This window comes from Anopheles coluzzii, chromosome 3 (assembly GCF_943734685.1).
Source record: "Anopheles coluzzii chromosome 3, AcolN3, whole genome shotgun sequence".
NCBI classification, from domain to species: domain Eukaryota; kingdom Metazoa; phylum Arthropoda; class Insecta; order Diptera; family Culicidae; genus Anopheles; species Anopheles coluzzii.
In genome coordinates, this window is record NC_064671.1 from 3,863,976 (window position 1) to 3,881,707 (window position 17,732).

A 17,732-nucleotide genomic window follows, 5' to 3' on the forward strand; every position below is an offset into this window, starting at 1 on the left:
TGCAACTCGACTCGGCAACTGTAAGCCTCCTGTGGAACCCCTTTTCTAACCACCAACCAGCAAAAAAAGAAGTAGAACCGATTCATTATCATACCAACCATTCAGCCAAAGCCAGAGCCACCACCGAAAGCCGCTTAGTGGCCGCCGACTCGCTTTATCCCGGCGTCCCATTCAGAAACCGCCTCAATGGAACGCAGCATGTGGTAGATGGATGTTTTCTTGTGTGATTTATTTTATTCCGACGGATTGCTAAGCGGTGCAAAATTATACACATTCATCCGAGCTCCCTCCTGAGACCGATGAGCCTTAACACCGGCAGCCCCCGACAGTGGCGTGATAATAGGACAGCCCCATCATCATCGTCATCAGCTTCGTGCATTTGCGTCCTTTAAAGGACGACACCATACCAGTGGAACCGTTCAAAACGGCAACAAACCAACGCACGTGGAGGATACAAGCGCGCACGTCCCAAGTGTGTATCGATGACTCTCGAGGTATGTAGGCGGCGGTGTGTGTGTGTGTGCTTGTGCTCTGGCTGTTTACTGTATCCAACGAAACGGGCCACAATGAAAGGGATTTCCCGTTCATACGAGACGAGGAAAAATCAAGATACTCGGAAGCACACTTTTGATACGATACCATCTCAAGGATCTTTTCACGATGAAGTAGCCCATGGTGACGTAGTAGCATCCACCGGTGGAAAAAAGACGACTGAATGATGTTCCATTTTACAACGATTAGAGTAGTGGTAGTGAACACATGGTTGAGAAGGATCGAAAAAAAACAACCCATTTTCCATTCTTCTCATACGAGGACTCAGTGGACCACATCTGGTCAGTGCCGGTGACAACAATCACCATAATGGTGGTCAGTTGCATTTATCTAATTGGACTTTTGCTTCCAACCGTGTGCTATTATTCGAAGCGTGGACAGAAAATATTTAAAAAAAAAGTATATGTGTGCAATCCACAAGTCACATCACGTTCACAGCAGCGCAGGGCGCTGCCAGGCTTTTCCACTTTTGACTAACAAATCAATTTCATGCTTCACTTGCTTTAATTAATCACACCATTCGTTATGGACCGTTTTTTGAGGGAGCAAGAATCTGAAAGAATGCTCGTTTTATCGATCCGTAAAAAATGTATATGATACCACAATTTATGATCAACTTCATCAGCATCGTCATCATCATTTTGCGAACAAGTTTTGGTGGGGTTCGTACGGACGCTTATTCTCAGCCTCGCCCCTCGAGCTGGAGTTTAGTTTCCGGACCATGAATTTTCCACCAGTGCGGCAAAAAATTCAAAAAGGGATAGTCTTTGTGGTTGAAAAAAAATAAATAGAAAATTCCATTTTTGTCTTTAACAAGATTTTATAGTCAACGGTTATGTATAAACTTTATAATAAGTGTATCCTGCTTCTTCTCAGTAGTTCCGTCCCAAGTTGTTCAACTACCGTCATACAAGATTATGCGAAAAATGTGTCCTCTTTAACAGTCCTTTTTGCTGATGTAGCTTTACAAATATTTCTCTACCACGCGGCCGGTTGTGGTAGATTGTAAATCCGATTATAACTTTGCTTGCACATTCTTTCATCTTGCAATTTATGGGACGGAACCGCAACGCTCCCTCGCAGCATGGGTTTCTTGCTTGCTGGACGTTTGTCGCTCTTTTGAATGTATATTTTGCTTACCACATTACCAAACTGATTGTATATCACTGTTAGAGGTATAATCGCATCGATGTTGATTACAGAAAATCTTTACGTTTCGGTAATTGAATTGCTTTAAATGATTTTTTGTTACGAATTATAAAATACAACATTTTTTGTTCCTTTTTCTGATCAAAAATAGTCACGCATAAGCCAACGTCCTTCAATTTATTCCGAAAAATCCGTGACAATATGCTTCCCCGTATCGTCCACCGAGTGTCGGTATGCCTCGGTCATTCGTCAATAATCGGATAACTTCAAGGATAACTTACAGCCACAACAGCACAACCACAACACCACACAAAAGCACACATTTTGGGGGCTATCGGCAATCCACACCCATCGAAAAACCAAAAAAAAACACCATTTCCGATCCATTCTTTTGAGAACTTAATAAACCACTCGAGAGCTAAACTGTGCGAGAGTGAAAATACGTGACCAAAATGACTAATATGAACGCTTGTACCACTTGTACCACAATGGCTATCATCGATACGCTACTTCGCTGTGGGAATTGCTCGTTGTCGCATCGTTTCTGATCCTTGGGCAACTATTTCGTTGGTTTTTTTGTTGTGGTTCCTTCCTGATTCTCACCAAACGGGAGGCTCATTTTGATAAAATTTGTTCCCGTCGTATTGAATTTTAATGCAAACCGTTATTTTACTTTTATTTGCCATGCTCGCGATTACTTCTTCGATGACATTATTACATCCGGGTCGATGTGGGAATGTTTTTTTTTTGTCTTGCTCCTGCCGAAATTTTCTATCTTTTCTCGCTCGCTCTTTTTTGAGGGTGGAGGACAGAATCCAAGACGAATGGCAATCAATATCAGCTTGAAGATTCAGGGGAAACTGAACTGAACCGCTCGACAAATACACTCGCTAGTGCAAATATCATCGAGCGCATTTGTTAAATATATGTAAATTGCGAGACATTTATGCAAAGCAGCGATCGTTACATTCCTTAATCCTGCTACTCAGGCACGCTGGTGAGTGGTAGAAGAGTCCCATTTATTTTGGAATGACAGTTTTTGTGCGAGTTTAAGTGAAAAGACACTACAACGTTTAGCAATAATATAGCATTTAAAAGTGTTTAACGAGATACAATTTTGCAATCAAGCTTTTTCGAAATTATCGTTGTCCTTACACCTGCAAAACCCCTGTTTAAATGTCCTGAAACGATGCACGAGCCTGCTCCATGTTGTTCATACGACTGCAAACACATTACGCCACAACACGCTCCCTCGATACACCTTCAGCTCGTTGAGCTAAAAGCAAATGGATCTCACTCGCCGGTACAACAATGAAATCCATTAACGTGATTAAATTGCTTCGGTTGTTGAAATGGTTCATCCGGCACAGGATTCCTTCTTCCTCTTCGTTGCTGTATCACTCATACATACAACAATCAAAGCAGTGTTGTGTTGTCGCTGTTCGCTAGTGTCCTGGCAGCAAGTTCTGAACTATACCCCGAAAAAAGGGGTAAAACTGTCTATTCGTTTCCCTTCCCCGTTTGAATGTGTGTTTTTTTGGGTTGTGTTTTTCCTGCTGTTCTTGTAATCACCGCTTTAGTTACACTTGTGTACAAGAGCAGGGGTAAGATTCTTTTTACAAGGGATTCCCTACAGAACGGCTGTGCATCCTACCGCTCATTGTGCACAGATTCATTTTCACCACCGTGGCCACATCAAGCGTGGTTGATAAGTAAATGCAGATTGAAAGCCGTTAAAAACAATTACCACTCTGGTTACGGATGTTTTCCCATTTTCCATCACCTATTTTAGCACTTATTTGCAATTGGCGTGCACGTCTCTCATACCGAGAGGGATAGTTTTAGGATGGGGGAAAATAAGCAAGAGTTATCGATTGACCGAATTTCCATCCACAAACGCAGTAACGCTCCCGGGGCAGTACAGAAGCTGGCGCGCCATTCATGCCATGACGCAAAGGCGACACACTTCACCACAGACAATCGCTCTCGACTCGCACAAGCCGCACAGCCGCTAGAATACGGTGCCGCCAAAAAGTCGCCAGTCTCGCCAAAAAGTCTGGCAATTCTTTTTTATGGTTGCGGACGGACGGCCCGACCACGTTTGGAACCGCGCCAGCGAGAAGAACTTACGCGAATAGTTCTAGCTTTCTGCGTGAATGAACGAAACGGGGAAGGGAGTGCTACTGCAAAGCAAGAACATGACTTTATTTTGGCTCATCTCTAACCTTCCACCACCCCTCACCATTTCTGGCCGAGCAAAGGGAATAACATCGGTTATTAGTGCTCTTGTCGCCAGCGTGCCGTCGGAAGAAAAGCGGTGCCAGTTTTGTTGGTTCTTCTTTCTATTCGCAACGATGGTGATGGTCGAAGTAGGAAATTCGGTCGCGCGAGAATCGTCGAGAAAGCAAAGATCTCGACCAGTGGGAAGGGGAGGAAAAGATGAGCAAAGATATCAGTTTGGCGCCACCGAGCCGGTCAGTCAAAATGATAAATCGTTTCTACTGCCGCTGCAATACGATGCGGTCGGAGAAAGTGGGAAATCGGCCAGATTTGGTGGTGGCTTTGCTTACCAAAATGGGGAAAAAAACATGGTAGCGCTGTTTTTATAGGCAGTATCGTACAAATGATTGAATATTTATGGCCTTTCAAGAAGGAATAATAAACACATCGATAAAGAGAACGCTCTATATCTAGAAGAAGACCACGAGCAGTATTTCGAGAACTTATGAGGATTTAAATTAAATTATCAACCCAAGGTACTGCAACAAGAGACAACCAATAAACAGTGACAACTTGGTGATATCAAACTTAACTACGAAGGAAGTAAGCCATCATAAATCTCAGTACCGCTCAGTAGGTGGCTTAAGTTGGACATCTCCGCGGGGGAAGATTAAACGCCTCCAAACACATCTCCAAACAAAAAACTTCTACTGATTGTTTCTCCTTCAACTCAGACGGACGGAGCAAACCAGGATACGACCAAAACAAATTGTTCCCCGGGGGTCGAATTAGAACTTCACTATTGAACGAACGGTGTGGCAAACATACAAATCGTGGGCTCGCTTGAAGCTAAAAGTATTGCTCCCAAAGAACAGGAAATCACACTCACACTGGTGCTGGATCAAAACGGAAGCTGTGAACATAGTGTCCGCATTAGTGCAACCGTACCGTAACGAAATTGGCCTGCGTGCACGTGCCGTTTGATGCGGCGTTGCGGCGTCGCGGCTCATATTGGTGTTCAATTCCATTCGCATAACCGTATCATATTTTATATTTATATTCCTTCCATGCGTTCCAGCCTGGACGAGGGCCTATGAACCGTTCTTTGATTTCTGACGCATCTCGAATACTTTTGCACAGCTAGCCCCGAGGATGTCCTTTTAAAGTGTAACAAACAGCGAGTACTCCGCTCACCATTTAGCCGCTCAAGAGGCTAATAACAAAACGTGCACAGATTTCGCTTCATTAAATAATGCCCTAAAGCTACAGCTCCTTGCAACTTCTTTACCAATACACAAAGCGCTGTAAAAAAGATCCCCCATTCCATTCATTCCACACAGCTCGCACAGCCTTTTTTGTGCATAAATCTCTTTATCTGCGGGACCCGTTCGAGTGCACACAGTAACACCGGAAACGGTGCCACCCGGATGGATGGTAACACCCTTTCCTCGTACTCGGCGGCTGCTTAATTAAATTCAAAATGCGTCCATCAACCGTCAGTGCCGACTCCACCCAGCAGCGTTTTCCGATCGAACCCGCCCGCCCAGAAGCAGTTTGGAGGTTGAGGTTGTGGTTGTGAGTGTGCGTCGTGTCTATGCTGATATTGTACCTTACAATTTCTCTAGTCACACTTTCCTCGGGAGGGTGGTAAGCAGCTCCCGTTCCCTCTTCCCCCTTTAAAACCCCTTTTCGTGGTATTCGTTGCGCTGGTAAATAATCTCCCCATTAGGATCCCCATTAGGAGGTATTATCATAAGTAAATTCTATTAAACAGGGCGACAGGGACAGCAGCCAGCCCAACCCACAGCACTCTGCAGCGTTGATGCAAAGAGATGCAAAGCAGTTTGCCACCAGAGTGGGCGTAACCGATGAAAGCGAAACATGTACTTTAGTCATTTATAAACAAATCCCGCACAGTCTAGGCAGGGAATTCGTGGCCGGGTGGAAAAGTCCAAGCAGTGAAACGTTTAAAACTGCTACAAATCCTTGGCTTTGTTAGGAGATACGAGGTACAATCCGCTTAAAATTGATAGCCTCGCTGGGAAGGAACATCCTTGTTGTCGATGTAGTTGTGTCTCAATTGGAAACACCGCCCGATGCTAGTTACAAAATGGAACGAAAAAAATATAATCAACTTTCATTAATTTATCTAAAACATACACCCTTTACGATCAGAGTTTAGACTGTTTTGTCTTGCAACCGAATGAGCTAAACTCAAAGCTGAGAATCGTTGAGAAGGCTCACAAATGAAGCGTGTCCTATATCGATATGTTTCTGCAATGCTCAATTTAATATCAAACTTTTCCATCATAACTGGGCATTCTTCTTCAAGTGATTTGAGACTCGAGATTGTACGCATCAAAAACGCAATAAGCGCATCAAATCGGATCAACGCAAGCCCGGTGGCCGTACTCGCGTGTAGTGGTATACAAGATAACATGCTTTTTTTCCCCAATACGTACAACAAAACATCCTACAATCGCTCGCTTGCTCGCTCGCTACGCTCATTGTGCGTTCGAGTGGATCCCAAATCCGGATTACAAATGCTTGCCGTTTTTCGCTCGACGACTACGACGACGGATTGTACTTACCCACCGAAAACGTTGGACGCCCGGTCCTTGATATCTGCGAAGCCTGGCATCGTGCGTTTGTGTGGCCGTGTCTGGTTGCTCTGGGAAACTCCTGGAGGGCTCTGTGTGCTCTCAGGTGCTGATTATCGGCCTATGCCGTGGTTTTCCCGCTGTAATGCAGGCTTTGGCAAGCTGCTAATGTGCTGACGGCCTGATAACAAAGAAGCCGATAACGAGCTGCACGGTCGTGTAGTGGTTTTAGTCTGTAATGCTGTCCCGAATCATGATCTTGGTGGAAATCCGGCAGCTGCAGAGTTTGAGATAAAAACAAACAAAGGGTTTAGATGTGAATAAACTTAACAACAGACTCTTTAGTAAGTTACTACGCACTTTGAAGGTATGCTCAGGATCTTATGTATGTTTATATTTTGAATTGAATTTACATCATACTCTGCCAGCCACATATTATATGAACTTATGACTTATGTATGTGTAACAATGAGAACCTCTTTGATGGCTCTACAGAGGTCTTGACTTATAATGACGTCAGCGTCCGATTCCTATTAAAGATGATACAGTTAAAAATAAGATATCCATTATCCAGATTCTATCTCCATAAATCCAATTATATGATTATTTGTTTCGTCAAGAATTCCCAAGAAAATGTCTCTCTAATTCAAACTTTACAGATTTTGTGCACTTTGTGTTGCTACTATCTCCACTAATAAAGATTGAAACTTGCATAACTCTCACAAGACTACTTCCCGGACTCGTTTCTTTTAAGCGTTCTTTTCCAATTACTCTTATACGTTACACAACACTTTTGCACAAGATGGCTCCCCTGACAGCGACATGATCAACAATGGACATGCTCTGTGACCTCCCGGTAGGTTGATCATGCGCACCAAGCATTTTTTAAGGTCTGCGCAAACTATCCAGGACATTCGTGGACCATTTTTTATGCCTACCAACTCCCCAAATTTCACTAAAATTGGAATACTTACCCAATCTGTCCGGAGCCAGATATTCTAGGCAGCTTTTTTCGAGATCTTTTTCGAGGATGATCGTAGTGCCTTACAGAATAACTTGACACCTCGTGATATTCTGCAGCGTGGTTGTTTTCCTAGCCAAAAGCCCACACCACACCTCACACACCTACACACGGAACGCACACTGACCTAGCACTGGGACGAATGCACTGTCGAAATGCTACAACTGCATTGATATCCATCCGTTTGGCTTGCATCACCCTCGGCACACAGCATCATTGGTTTGTGGGTTGTACTCGAGAACGGTGCCCTAACACTGCACCCCGGAAACACCAGCCCGGTCAATGGCCCACCGTACACCGACGACACACTCGCACACGGACGCACGCACGCAAACACTACATTACCCCTGATGGACGCACCGTACCCACCACTACCGCCACCACCGCCGTCGACCCTACCCGAAGGTCCACCGGGTCCGGGAAGGACCCCGGGAGCTCACCACAGACTGCGCCCAGGCAATGGCGACCCACCCCGGATGGAAAGGATGGTCCGCTTAGTAGCGCCACCGATGGTCTGCTTGCATCCAACTGAACTGCCAGCAACGGACTCCGCAGAACGCACACGGCAGCTGCTACGAAAATGGTACACCGCACTACTAGCCCGACGACGGTCAGCAATCGTCTGGCTACGGTGCTCGCGCTCCAGATCGTCCTTGTCTGGCATCTTCCCGCAAATAGCGATACAGTCGACTCAGCTCACCCGACGAGTAGCTGCTCTCTCGCTTCTTCCTTCGGGACATTCTCGCCCACTCTAGCCTACTTTGATGCCTTTACAAAGCAGCGCATGCGTCACCCGGACAACTCACCTTTTGCCTTTCCCTGCAGGGCTCCTCGTGTTGGAGCATCGTTCCTTACCCACATCCACATCGCACACGCATACCGACAAAACCTTGACGGCCACTCAGAAGCAACCGAAATCTCGGGGCCCATGTTTTCCGTGGAATGGTAACAGTAGCTACCGGGCCTGTTTGTACTACACCTTTACATAATGGGCCCACCCGTTTGCGCCAATCCTGAAAGACAGCGAAGGTGGAGCTCGAATCGCACCAGAAGGATCCTTCCAGCAGTCGCTTATGTACAACCGTTTTTCAGCTTACTTTTGCGTGCTTTTCACACATTTCATTAGAAAAAAGAGAACGTTTTTGTCCACGGCGATAGAATTTGCCGTGGCCGGGTCGTTTCCAGCACACCGCAATGGCTTCCGACCCACGATTTTGGGACCTAGTGGGACAAAAAAAAGGAACCCAATAGTAGTAGTAGTAGTGGGTGACTTTTTCTGCTCTTTTCATTGCGACATCAGTTGTATTAAACATTCACACCAGTTTCTGTCTGGTTTTTGTGCGTTTGTGAGAAAGTTGATGGAAATTACATTACCGGCTAGACGGCGAGTTTAATGGAAAAGTGGACTTTATTTAAACGTCCCACGAATGGGTAAAAATACATCAGAAAAACATGTTAATTTTAGCATTCGTGTATTTTTTCACCCGCTCCCTGCAAGCTAATAGCGATGTGTCACTCGTTCTATCGGGCGGGAAATGTCACCTTCTACGTTCTTTGCGATGGATGAAGGTGATGAAGCTTTCATCGAGCTGAAACATGAATATGAGGGAAACAAAAGAAGCTTTGTGTGTTGAAACAATGGGGCGATCTATTTTAAACATGTTGATGTATCAACAAGCTTCGTGCTATATAGTTGGACAACGCTTTTCTTTCCTGATTTTGCTGTCGTAATCATATTTATAAAGGCCTTTTTTATCAATTTGTACTTGTTTCTTCATATACTTTTATCCTTCCATCTATGAAGCTGTAAAGGATGCAAAATAGATCAGTTTTTAACAAAAATAGTAAAAAAAGAGATTTTCACAGATTCAGGTTAAAGATTTGGGCCGATCTGGTGGTACAGTCGTCAACTCGTACTACTTAACAACATGCCCGTCATGGGTTCAAGCCCCGAATGGAACGTGACCCCATATGTAGGATGAACTATCCTGATATGGTAATAAATAAGTCACTGAAAGTCGAGCCCAGTACAGGAAGCCCTTGACCGACAACGGTTGTTGTGCCAAAGAAGAAGAAGAAGATATCAAAGAAGAAGATTTAACATACATTAAAATTTCTGACAAAACCAATCAAATATTTTGCTTTAAATAATAGCTAAACGTTTGTTCTAACTGCTTTATTAGTGTATTATTCAGCAATTTATTAAAGCAAGCTTAAGTTAAGATGAAGATTATCTAACTTCTACGGTGCAAAGACGCCGGCCTATACTGGATGTCGGATGTCAGTACCAAACAGCTGTATAATCAGTAATCTTGTTATGGGAGAATGATCCACTTATGAATCACTTCTATCCGGCATTGTAGAATCCGAAGCTTCTGTAGAATAAATCACCCGGCCCTCATCATCTTGACGATCGAACTTCACATTTAGCATGAAAACAAAGACACCATTTTTCTCTAAAGTGAAGTGAATAAACATGAAAAATATCCTGATTTCATTACAAAAAGGTAACGGTTCAACATTTATAACTTCCTACTTTATTTTATTAACATTTTGGTCCAATTTGCCAAACCTGTTTACTAACGAAAACAGGTTGGAAATATCAATGAAGACTTACGGAAAATAACACTTTTTACACTAACATCAACCTTCTAAGAGAGACTAGAAGGGAGTGCTAACCTACTGTAGCAACATTACCAACAGCAGCATGTCCCGGCCTCATGTTAGTGCCTCCAGGTAACATAGAACCAGAGCCAGGCATCATTGAAGGTCCCGATATAACAGAGCCGGGCGGTGGAGGGGCACTTCCAAAACCTGACAATGGGGAACCACTTTGTGAATAGCTAGGACTACCAACCGGATACACAGCAACCCCTCCGGTGGCCATATCTTGCACGTTGGGAGTGTGTGACAAACTGGAACCACCCGGGAAAGACGCTGTGCCAGTGTAAGGATTGCTGGCAGCTACTGGCGGTACCACTGCAGTACCCATTGATGCGGCACCTGTAGCTACTGCTAACGGGTTATTCATAACACCAGCCATATCTGGTACCGGTAGGGCACCGGGCTGAACCGGCAAGCTTGATACAGGAAGTGGAATCAGTCCTGCTTGAATGAAAGCTGCCGAAGAGGGAAACAAATTTTATTAATTTAACTAACGTATCACATTCTTACACTACGCTTCTTGTTCTACCATACTTACGCAACAGCATCATTAAAAGACGTACAGCTTCCACTAGAGTATTCGGCTGTGCGCCGAGTGTACGCTTGTGCTTCATCCCTGTGCGCGTATCGGCCAGCATCTGCCTCACGATCGTTTGCCACGTTTTCTCCACATGCTTCTCGATCACTTGCACCGGTGTGGCAATTGTTTCTTCCTGCTCCCGGTCCACCTGGATCAAATCGTTCGGCAGCAGCTCGACGGTGGCCACACGTTCCACCGAGTTAGCCGACGGCTCCACAGCCGGAATAACGTCCAAAAGCAGCACCACGGTCACAAACAGTACCGCAGCGTATGATCGCACCATCGCTACAACACAACACACGGCTTGGGAGTGGCTGAAAGACTACACTTACTCGCCTCACACGAGATAGCTTACTCACCGACCGCCGCTACCGTATGACCCATGCTGGACACATTTGAACTGTCTACTGAAACGTGCCGCGGCGTGCGTTTGCGGCTTAAGTAAGCTGCTTTTTTATCGGAAAGGGCGTGCGCGACCGTAGCTCCAAACAGACGGGTAAACAATTTCATCGGGCACAAGCACGCGGTGGATCTACTGCATCCTCTGCGGGTTTCCGTATCAGAAGTAGGTTTTGTCCTACCTTTTACTATGCCTGCAAGCTTTGACTCACGTGCAAAACGTGCTATCGAGGGGCTGTGTTTTTCCTGTCTCACATTGCCGGCATTGCCAGCCAAAAACATTTCACGATAGAAGCGTCGTGCGTTATCGATTCTTGGTCGCTTAATGAAAGTAACGGTAGTCTAGCTTACGTTGGAACGGCATGTTCTACATCGTGTAACAGTACGCATCGTTCTGGGGGGATGTTTTGTACTACAGCGCAACACACCAAACACTACTATCAATCATAGTACATCGCAGCGTGCAACAAACCGCTTGGTTCTAATAAAGGCATACCCAATTCTCTTTCGAACGTTATCAGTGTGCCACACTCGATTAAATACTGCGTGTCCACCTTTTTTTACGTTCTTATGCTCTTTGCTTTGCAAGACACGCTCGTCGCTTCTGGCTCTATTTCATCCATTCCAATCTATATTTGCCCCCTTCCCATTTCCCCATTCACCGTTCCAGTCGATCGCAAACCGACACGCGGCCAAAGCATTCGTGACACTCCATCCCTTTGACGTCCCAATCTGCAAGCAGCGGCGTTGGTGCCAACTTATTGCCACTTCACTCCACAACCCTCGTTATTCTCCTCAAACATCATCACACAAACACAGGAGACTCACACACACACATACACACACATGCAGTAGAGTAATATCTCTCTTCATTTTTTCTCTTCCTCCGACCACGTGACCAAAAAGGGAAACCATCATGCGTCATCCTTTTTTTTTCGTCCCCGCCAAAAGACGCAGCCAACGTCTGAATGAACCCTACACACGAGGCCGGCGATGTTGATGGTTTGATTCGGCCTGGAACAAGCGGACTAGGATGTTGACAACACATTGCTCGAATCTTTTCCATCGGTCACGGCGGAAGTTAATAAAGTCGTTCAAACAGTCACTTAACCAGTGTTAACTCTCGCATCCAAGGGGAGTGTGATGAGAATGTCGATAGAGGGAAATGAGTGGTGGCAAGAGCTATTGGTGCTCTCTTGAAGGTATTAAACAGCGGCAGGACGTTCTCATAGTTTTAGGCTTGCTGCTGGTATAGCAACCCCTTTGAATACTATTTACGTGCTAACTATTAAAGAGCATTTTGTAAGAAAGTTTTGATACACCTTCTTCAATACGTTGTCATAGAGCTCCCGGGATGTTTTACCGGGCACAGGCGAAAATGCATTGCTGAAGCTCGTTGGACCATATCATCGCTTCCATAGTAACTTAACATGGAGTTAAGTAGGCGGAAAAAGGTATTTTTGCATTTGCTTGCGATGACGCAATAACTAGCGCAAACAGAATGCATGAAAGAGGTTTACAAATGAAGAAAAATGTGCATATCAGGCGTTTTAAAATGAGCTGTATGTTTTGTAAGTAGAGAGGACTATGGAACACATCCTAAGTACACCAAAAATCATCAAGTAACGCCAAGACTCAAACAATAATAAAGAAATATTACATATATTGAAGAAGATATTTATCTTATACCACACTGATTTGGCTCATACAATTCCTAAAGAAATAATGAGTACATAGCAGCCGATTGTATACCGATTTTCTATGCTTTTCTTAAATATTTGTGACATCGAACATCTAAAAACAGTCTGATGGCTAGATATCATGCATTTACACTTGTTTTATGAATTTAATTAACTCAATTCGTTGTAACAAGCTCTAGACGTACCTAGTATTCATCTTTTATACATTTTATACGTTCTATGTAAAACTTACGACAAAAATTTCAAGAATTCGCTCGTTATACTTCATCTAAACTTCTTCTACAGATTGCTTCCATACTCGGAAGCCCACACCACTCCCGCGCGCAATCACTGCCAGCCAACTCCTTTGCATTCTAATGGCTTCTAATTTCTTTTCCAGTGAATCTTATATTTGCATGTCTTATGTAACTTTACCCCGATTGGAATGCACTAAGAATTGTACCCACTCGTGTCTCGGCCATCATTTCTAGACACTGACGGATGCGCATTGGAACACAGCGCCAGCAGCTGCTGCAACAGCCTTGAAATTCTACAAAATACACCCAATATTTGCAATTCCCGCTGTCGCTGTCGGAATCACATTTTAATGACCTGCGAACTAATTTACAGCAGCACAATCTCACTCACACCCACATGGTCGAATCCTGTGAAAAAGTCCACCCACCGTTGCACCGCACCGCCGTTCTCAACGACCGGTGTTGTCGCAGCTACTACACCAACACTGCTCGTCTAAACTCCGCCTACTCCGGTGAGATTCTATGTACTGCCCGAACGCAATTGTTACGTTCGCATCAGTTGCCCCAGAAATGGCCCCCCTTTCGGGTTGATATGGATACATTCTGGGTACCATTTTCGGTTGCCATGCTGGGTTGCCCGAGCGCCGAGCAAAGATGGAAAGCGTCGACAACGCAACGCGGGCCAAAAGGAACAAGAACACCACGAAGTAGAGCGTTTGCGTACAGCAAGAACGTTTTTCGAATTACGCCATACTGCGTGTTGCTTTTCTTGCCGGGGTTGGGAAAATTATCGTTCTGGGTTTTGTGTATCGATTTTCTTGGGCAGTCGTGGTTTGGCAAGCTTTTTGCCATTTCTTTTGGTGAGGGCTTTAGAAAGAGGGTCTTTTGAAACCCTTCATTTCGTTTCAAATGTTTTCCTTTGCTGGAGTGAGTGGGATTCGCTTTTCGATTACACAACACTCTCGCAGAAGTGTTGGTAGTTTTGTTTTTAAATGCCTTTTTTACGTTTTCTTTAGAATGCTTTGTGACAATCTATTTCAACTACAAGATGAAATTTAATTTGTACACTAGCATCAACACTACGCACCATTGAGTAAACTAGCAATAATGAACGAGTTGTCGTTTTCTTGATGATTATTGCAGGAACTTTCCACGCGAGAAGAATAAATCAAAGTTGTACGTGTTTATGATGCAAAGCTGCTCGGATATTTTAATCAACAGACAGCTAACTGATTTATGTCACCTTACCACACATTTTATGATCAAATAAAACATACAAAGAATCCTATTCACATGAAACATCATATGAAACTGACAACGAATGAATCAATTGCAAATCAATTGTGCAATTCTTCAATGCAGGAAGGAAAAACTGTAAAACCTATGTGAAAATTCCTTGTCATGTTATAATACTTTTCAGGTAAATTATATTATATTATTATTATCATCCTTTCATGGCAATTATCAGTTATAATTGTTCACAAAAAGTATAATGCTTTGGTAAACAACATGAAAAATGTTGTTGTTAGTATGGTTTAGAGAGGCTTTGGCTCCTGCGGAGTTCTTTCGCCTCTTTCAACATGAAAAACATATAAATCATTTCAACTTTTTTATATTCTCAAAATACAGAAGAATCACGAAAGCTCAAACAACAGCTAAAAACTTGCACACTAACCCTGCTTTAGGGGTGCAGTACGCTTTTATATCAACGAAAGCTTAATTTTATGGCAACCGTGTAGCGTTACGCGGGTCTGTGTCTTGGCTAAATGTTACGCGAAGCGTTACGCTCTAGCGTTAGTTTGTTGCATTTTGAATTCTTGAATGCAGTGTAGAGGAAGCATTTTTCGTTTATCAAATGTTTTAATACTATTTTGTTTACATTTTTTCAATGCAATAAAGTTTTCGTGCCTTTCTTAAAATGTTAAACAAAGATGCAAAAACATAACTCTCTTGTATGTGGCAACACAAATCCAAGTAACCGTAGACAGTCCACTTTCATCAAAACACATTTTAGTTCGCGCTGCAAAACAGTCGGTCTCCTGTTTTGCTGTTTGTATTTTCAAAATTTATCAACAGTGATTTCTTTTTTTTATCTCCCTACCGTAAGAAACTTCCCAATGTTGGTGTTCAACTATCCATAAACACAAACACAAGCTATGAGTGGAAACGGTGTCAACTTGCACGATTTGCGGTTGAAACTTTTCGGCCCAACGCTGGACGATTCCGTGCTCTACGGAGTGGATCGCATGATTGACTGCTTTCGAAGGTGCAAAGATACGCCCAGAGTGCCGGTCCGGAGTGCCAGCTTCTACCGGTCCTGTGAAACTTTACCCCCGCTCGAGCCGAACACTCCCTCACCTGCAACCTTCGAACCACCAGCAGCGAAGCTTTCGCCCGACGAGATGGGTAAGACGCAGTGCGCGGCAATGTTTTATCATCCAGCGATCCGGCGTACTATTATTTAAGAGCTTCTCCTCCCTACCCCCTTTTCGTGTTCGTCCTAGATCTTATCATTGACGCAATTGTTCAGTCTCGCCGGCAGAACGGTCAACGGTATGCGCGGAAGGTGAACGCAGCACCGGCCCGGAGAGTCAAACCGTCGGAGCCGCGACTACGCGAAACCCGGTGGGCCCTGGCGCGCATCAACGAGTTTGACGATGGTGGCAAAACTTACGAAATTATGAAGCCACTAGACGGGAGCAGGCTGCCAACGGGGACGTCGGTGTCGACGGATACGGAAATTGTTTTCGCCCTGCTGCAAAACGGCACCACACTCACGTACCGCATCCAGCCAGGGGAATCGTTCGACCGAGCACGATGAAGAAGAGCAGAGAGTCGCTGATTGTGCGTATTTTATTTTGTACCATTTTTTTTGCTTCTATATTGTTGCTTTTGTCCCACACACTTACTCAAAAACAGGCAAGCCAAGCAATCAAAGTACAAATTGTGTAGATACTGCTTCACCGCTTTTTGTGTGTCCCAGACCTCACTGTTTCAACTTCAACTCGGTAGGTTCTTTTTTGTCCTATGTGAGCGGGTCTGATCCTTCACGATCAACCAAACGCCAGCAAATGGGATGAAAATGATAACAACATTCAAAACCCAGTCGTGCGCAATAGACAAGCAGACAGTGAAATGGGTTGTTGCCGAGGCATCCTGTCGATGATGTTGGTTCCAAAACGTCCAAACTGGAAACTTACTAACTTACTCCTCTCATCCCTTCCATACACACATTTACACACAATGCACTGCTGAAAATCCAAAAATTTAATCTCCAAAAGTGATAAGCTCGGTCGAAACGCGTCAACCAAGTGTTTGTGTCTGTCTGTAGGGGCTGTGCTCTGTCCAGTGGCGTGCGTTTCCAGTAGCAACAATTTTATGGTTCATAAAGCAAGCGCTTATGCATTTTTCCCTCGCCTGCTACGATTTGCTCAGCCACGGCAGCGAGACGTACTGTACCGGCGCTAGAATGCAGTCAGCTGCAGTAATGTGCCCTTTTCCGTTGAAAGACACATTGACTGTTTGTGGTGGAGGGAAGCAAACACACAAAGAAAAGAACAGGAGTACGGCAGTTTAGTAATGCTGAATTGTGAAACTGTGATTCAATTCAATCTACAGTCCACTCGACAGCTGTTTTGGTCCGCGCAATTGAATCCTGAATCGGGCGCCATTAAGCATAAATATGTCAACCGTGGCCGCTAGGCCAGACTCTGTTCAGTCCGAAAGCGTCGATTAATTAACCAGACTGTTTTTCCCCCCGCATAGTTTCCTCACTGTTTGGAGCAAAACAATAGCTGAGTGTACGAAATTACCACGAATCCAATGACGATGTCCTATTGATGGCGCTGGGAAAGTCCAAGCACGGCATTGACATGTTTAACATATCATTCAAGCAGATGACAGAACACTTACTTATCTTTCCCTCTCAATCAAGTGTTGGGATATTATTCATCACGACGTTCGTATGGGAAAATCAATTTCCGAACAATATTTACCCATCGACTGAACTGATGCTCGGCTCAGACAGATTTACCCAGCCACCCTGCAAGCCACCCTGCAAAAACTGCATCGACACTCGCTCGCCAACTTGTTGGTAAACACGGCGCCCTCGCGAGAACCGCGCTCGGCAGGCGAAACCGAAAGCATACCATCAAGAGCCCAGCGCCAGAAGACACAGATGGACAGATGTTTTATTGGGCCCTTTACACAGCGCTTTTCGTGTTCCCTTCAGCCCCTCCTTCTCTTCACCTCTTTCGTTCGAAAGACCGGCCAAGTCTTCTTTCGCAATTTAGGCGCCATTCTTCAGGGCCCCAACCCAAAAAAAACATAACCAGTGACCGATGGCGATGTGTTTGTGTGCGTGAGTGCGTGTTTGGTTGCGCTCAGGACTTTCGGGGAATCCTACCAGTCCTGCCATTTATGTCTTCTTTCGTAGCGGGCGCCCTCCCCAAAACACGACCGCACGAACGAAACATTGTGTCTGCTTTTCGAAGGCGACTGTGGAGCTCTGCTTTGCGGCCTGGTTATTATTATTTAATAAGCGGCTACGGCCGGTATCCTGCTGCCCCAAACGATGGTGAGGGAATGCTGGTAGCAGCACATCCGCAGGTA

General features: G+C 44.7%; 3 protein-coding genes across 5 annotated transcripts in view; 1 reads left to right on the plus strand and 2 right to left on the minus strand.

The window, feature by feature from the left end:
- Positions 1–8,440, minus strand: part of LOC120954598 (vesicular glutamate transporter 1) — a 27,772-nt gene extending 19,332 nt beyond the window's left edge. The window contains exons 1-2 of one of the 3 annotated variants that reach the window (XM_049608595.1): positions 7,496–8,440; positions 6,513–6,798 (exon numbers count right to left, since the gene is read on the minus strand). In XM_049608595.1, coding sequence (XP_049464552.1) covers positions 6,513–6,562 — 50 coding nt within the window. In that variant the 5' untranslated portion in view covers positions 6,563–6,798; positions 7,496–8,440. Of the gene's footprint in view, positions 1–6,512; positions 6,799–6,881; positions 7,056–7,495 lie in introns of those variants that run through there. The other 2 variants (XM_040374673.2, XM_049608596.1) reach the window with 2 other exon arrangements.
- A 1,596-nt stretch (positions 8,441–10,036) lies between these two features.
- On the minus strand, positions 10,037–12,430 carry LOC120954600 (uncharacterized). Its single transcript, XM_040374677.2, has 2 exons — positions 10,745–12,430; positions 10,037–10,662 (listed from the first exon to the last, which is right to left on the minus strand). Exons 1-2 carry the CDS (start codon positions 11,067–11,069, stop codon positions 10,217–10,219), a joined length of 771 nt encoding a protein of 256 aa, XP_040230611.2. The 5' UTR covers positions 11,070–12,430; the 3' UTR covers positions 10,037–10,216.
- A 2,687-nt stretch (positions 12,431–15,117) lies between these two features.
- LOC120957527 (uncharacterized) lies at positions 15,118–16,046 on the plus strand. Its single transcript, XM_040379775.2, has 2 exons — positions 15,118–15,527; positions 15,626–16,046. Exons 1-2 carry the CDS (start codon positions 15,278–15,280, stop codon positions 15,940–15,942), a joined length of 567 nt encoding a protein of 188 aa, XP_040235709.2. The 5' UTR covers positions 15,118–15,277; the 3' UTR covers positions 15,943–16,046.
- Positions 16,047–17,732: the final 1,686 nt, after the last annotated feature.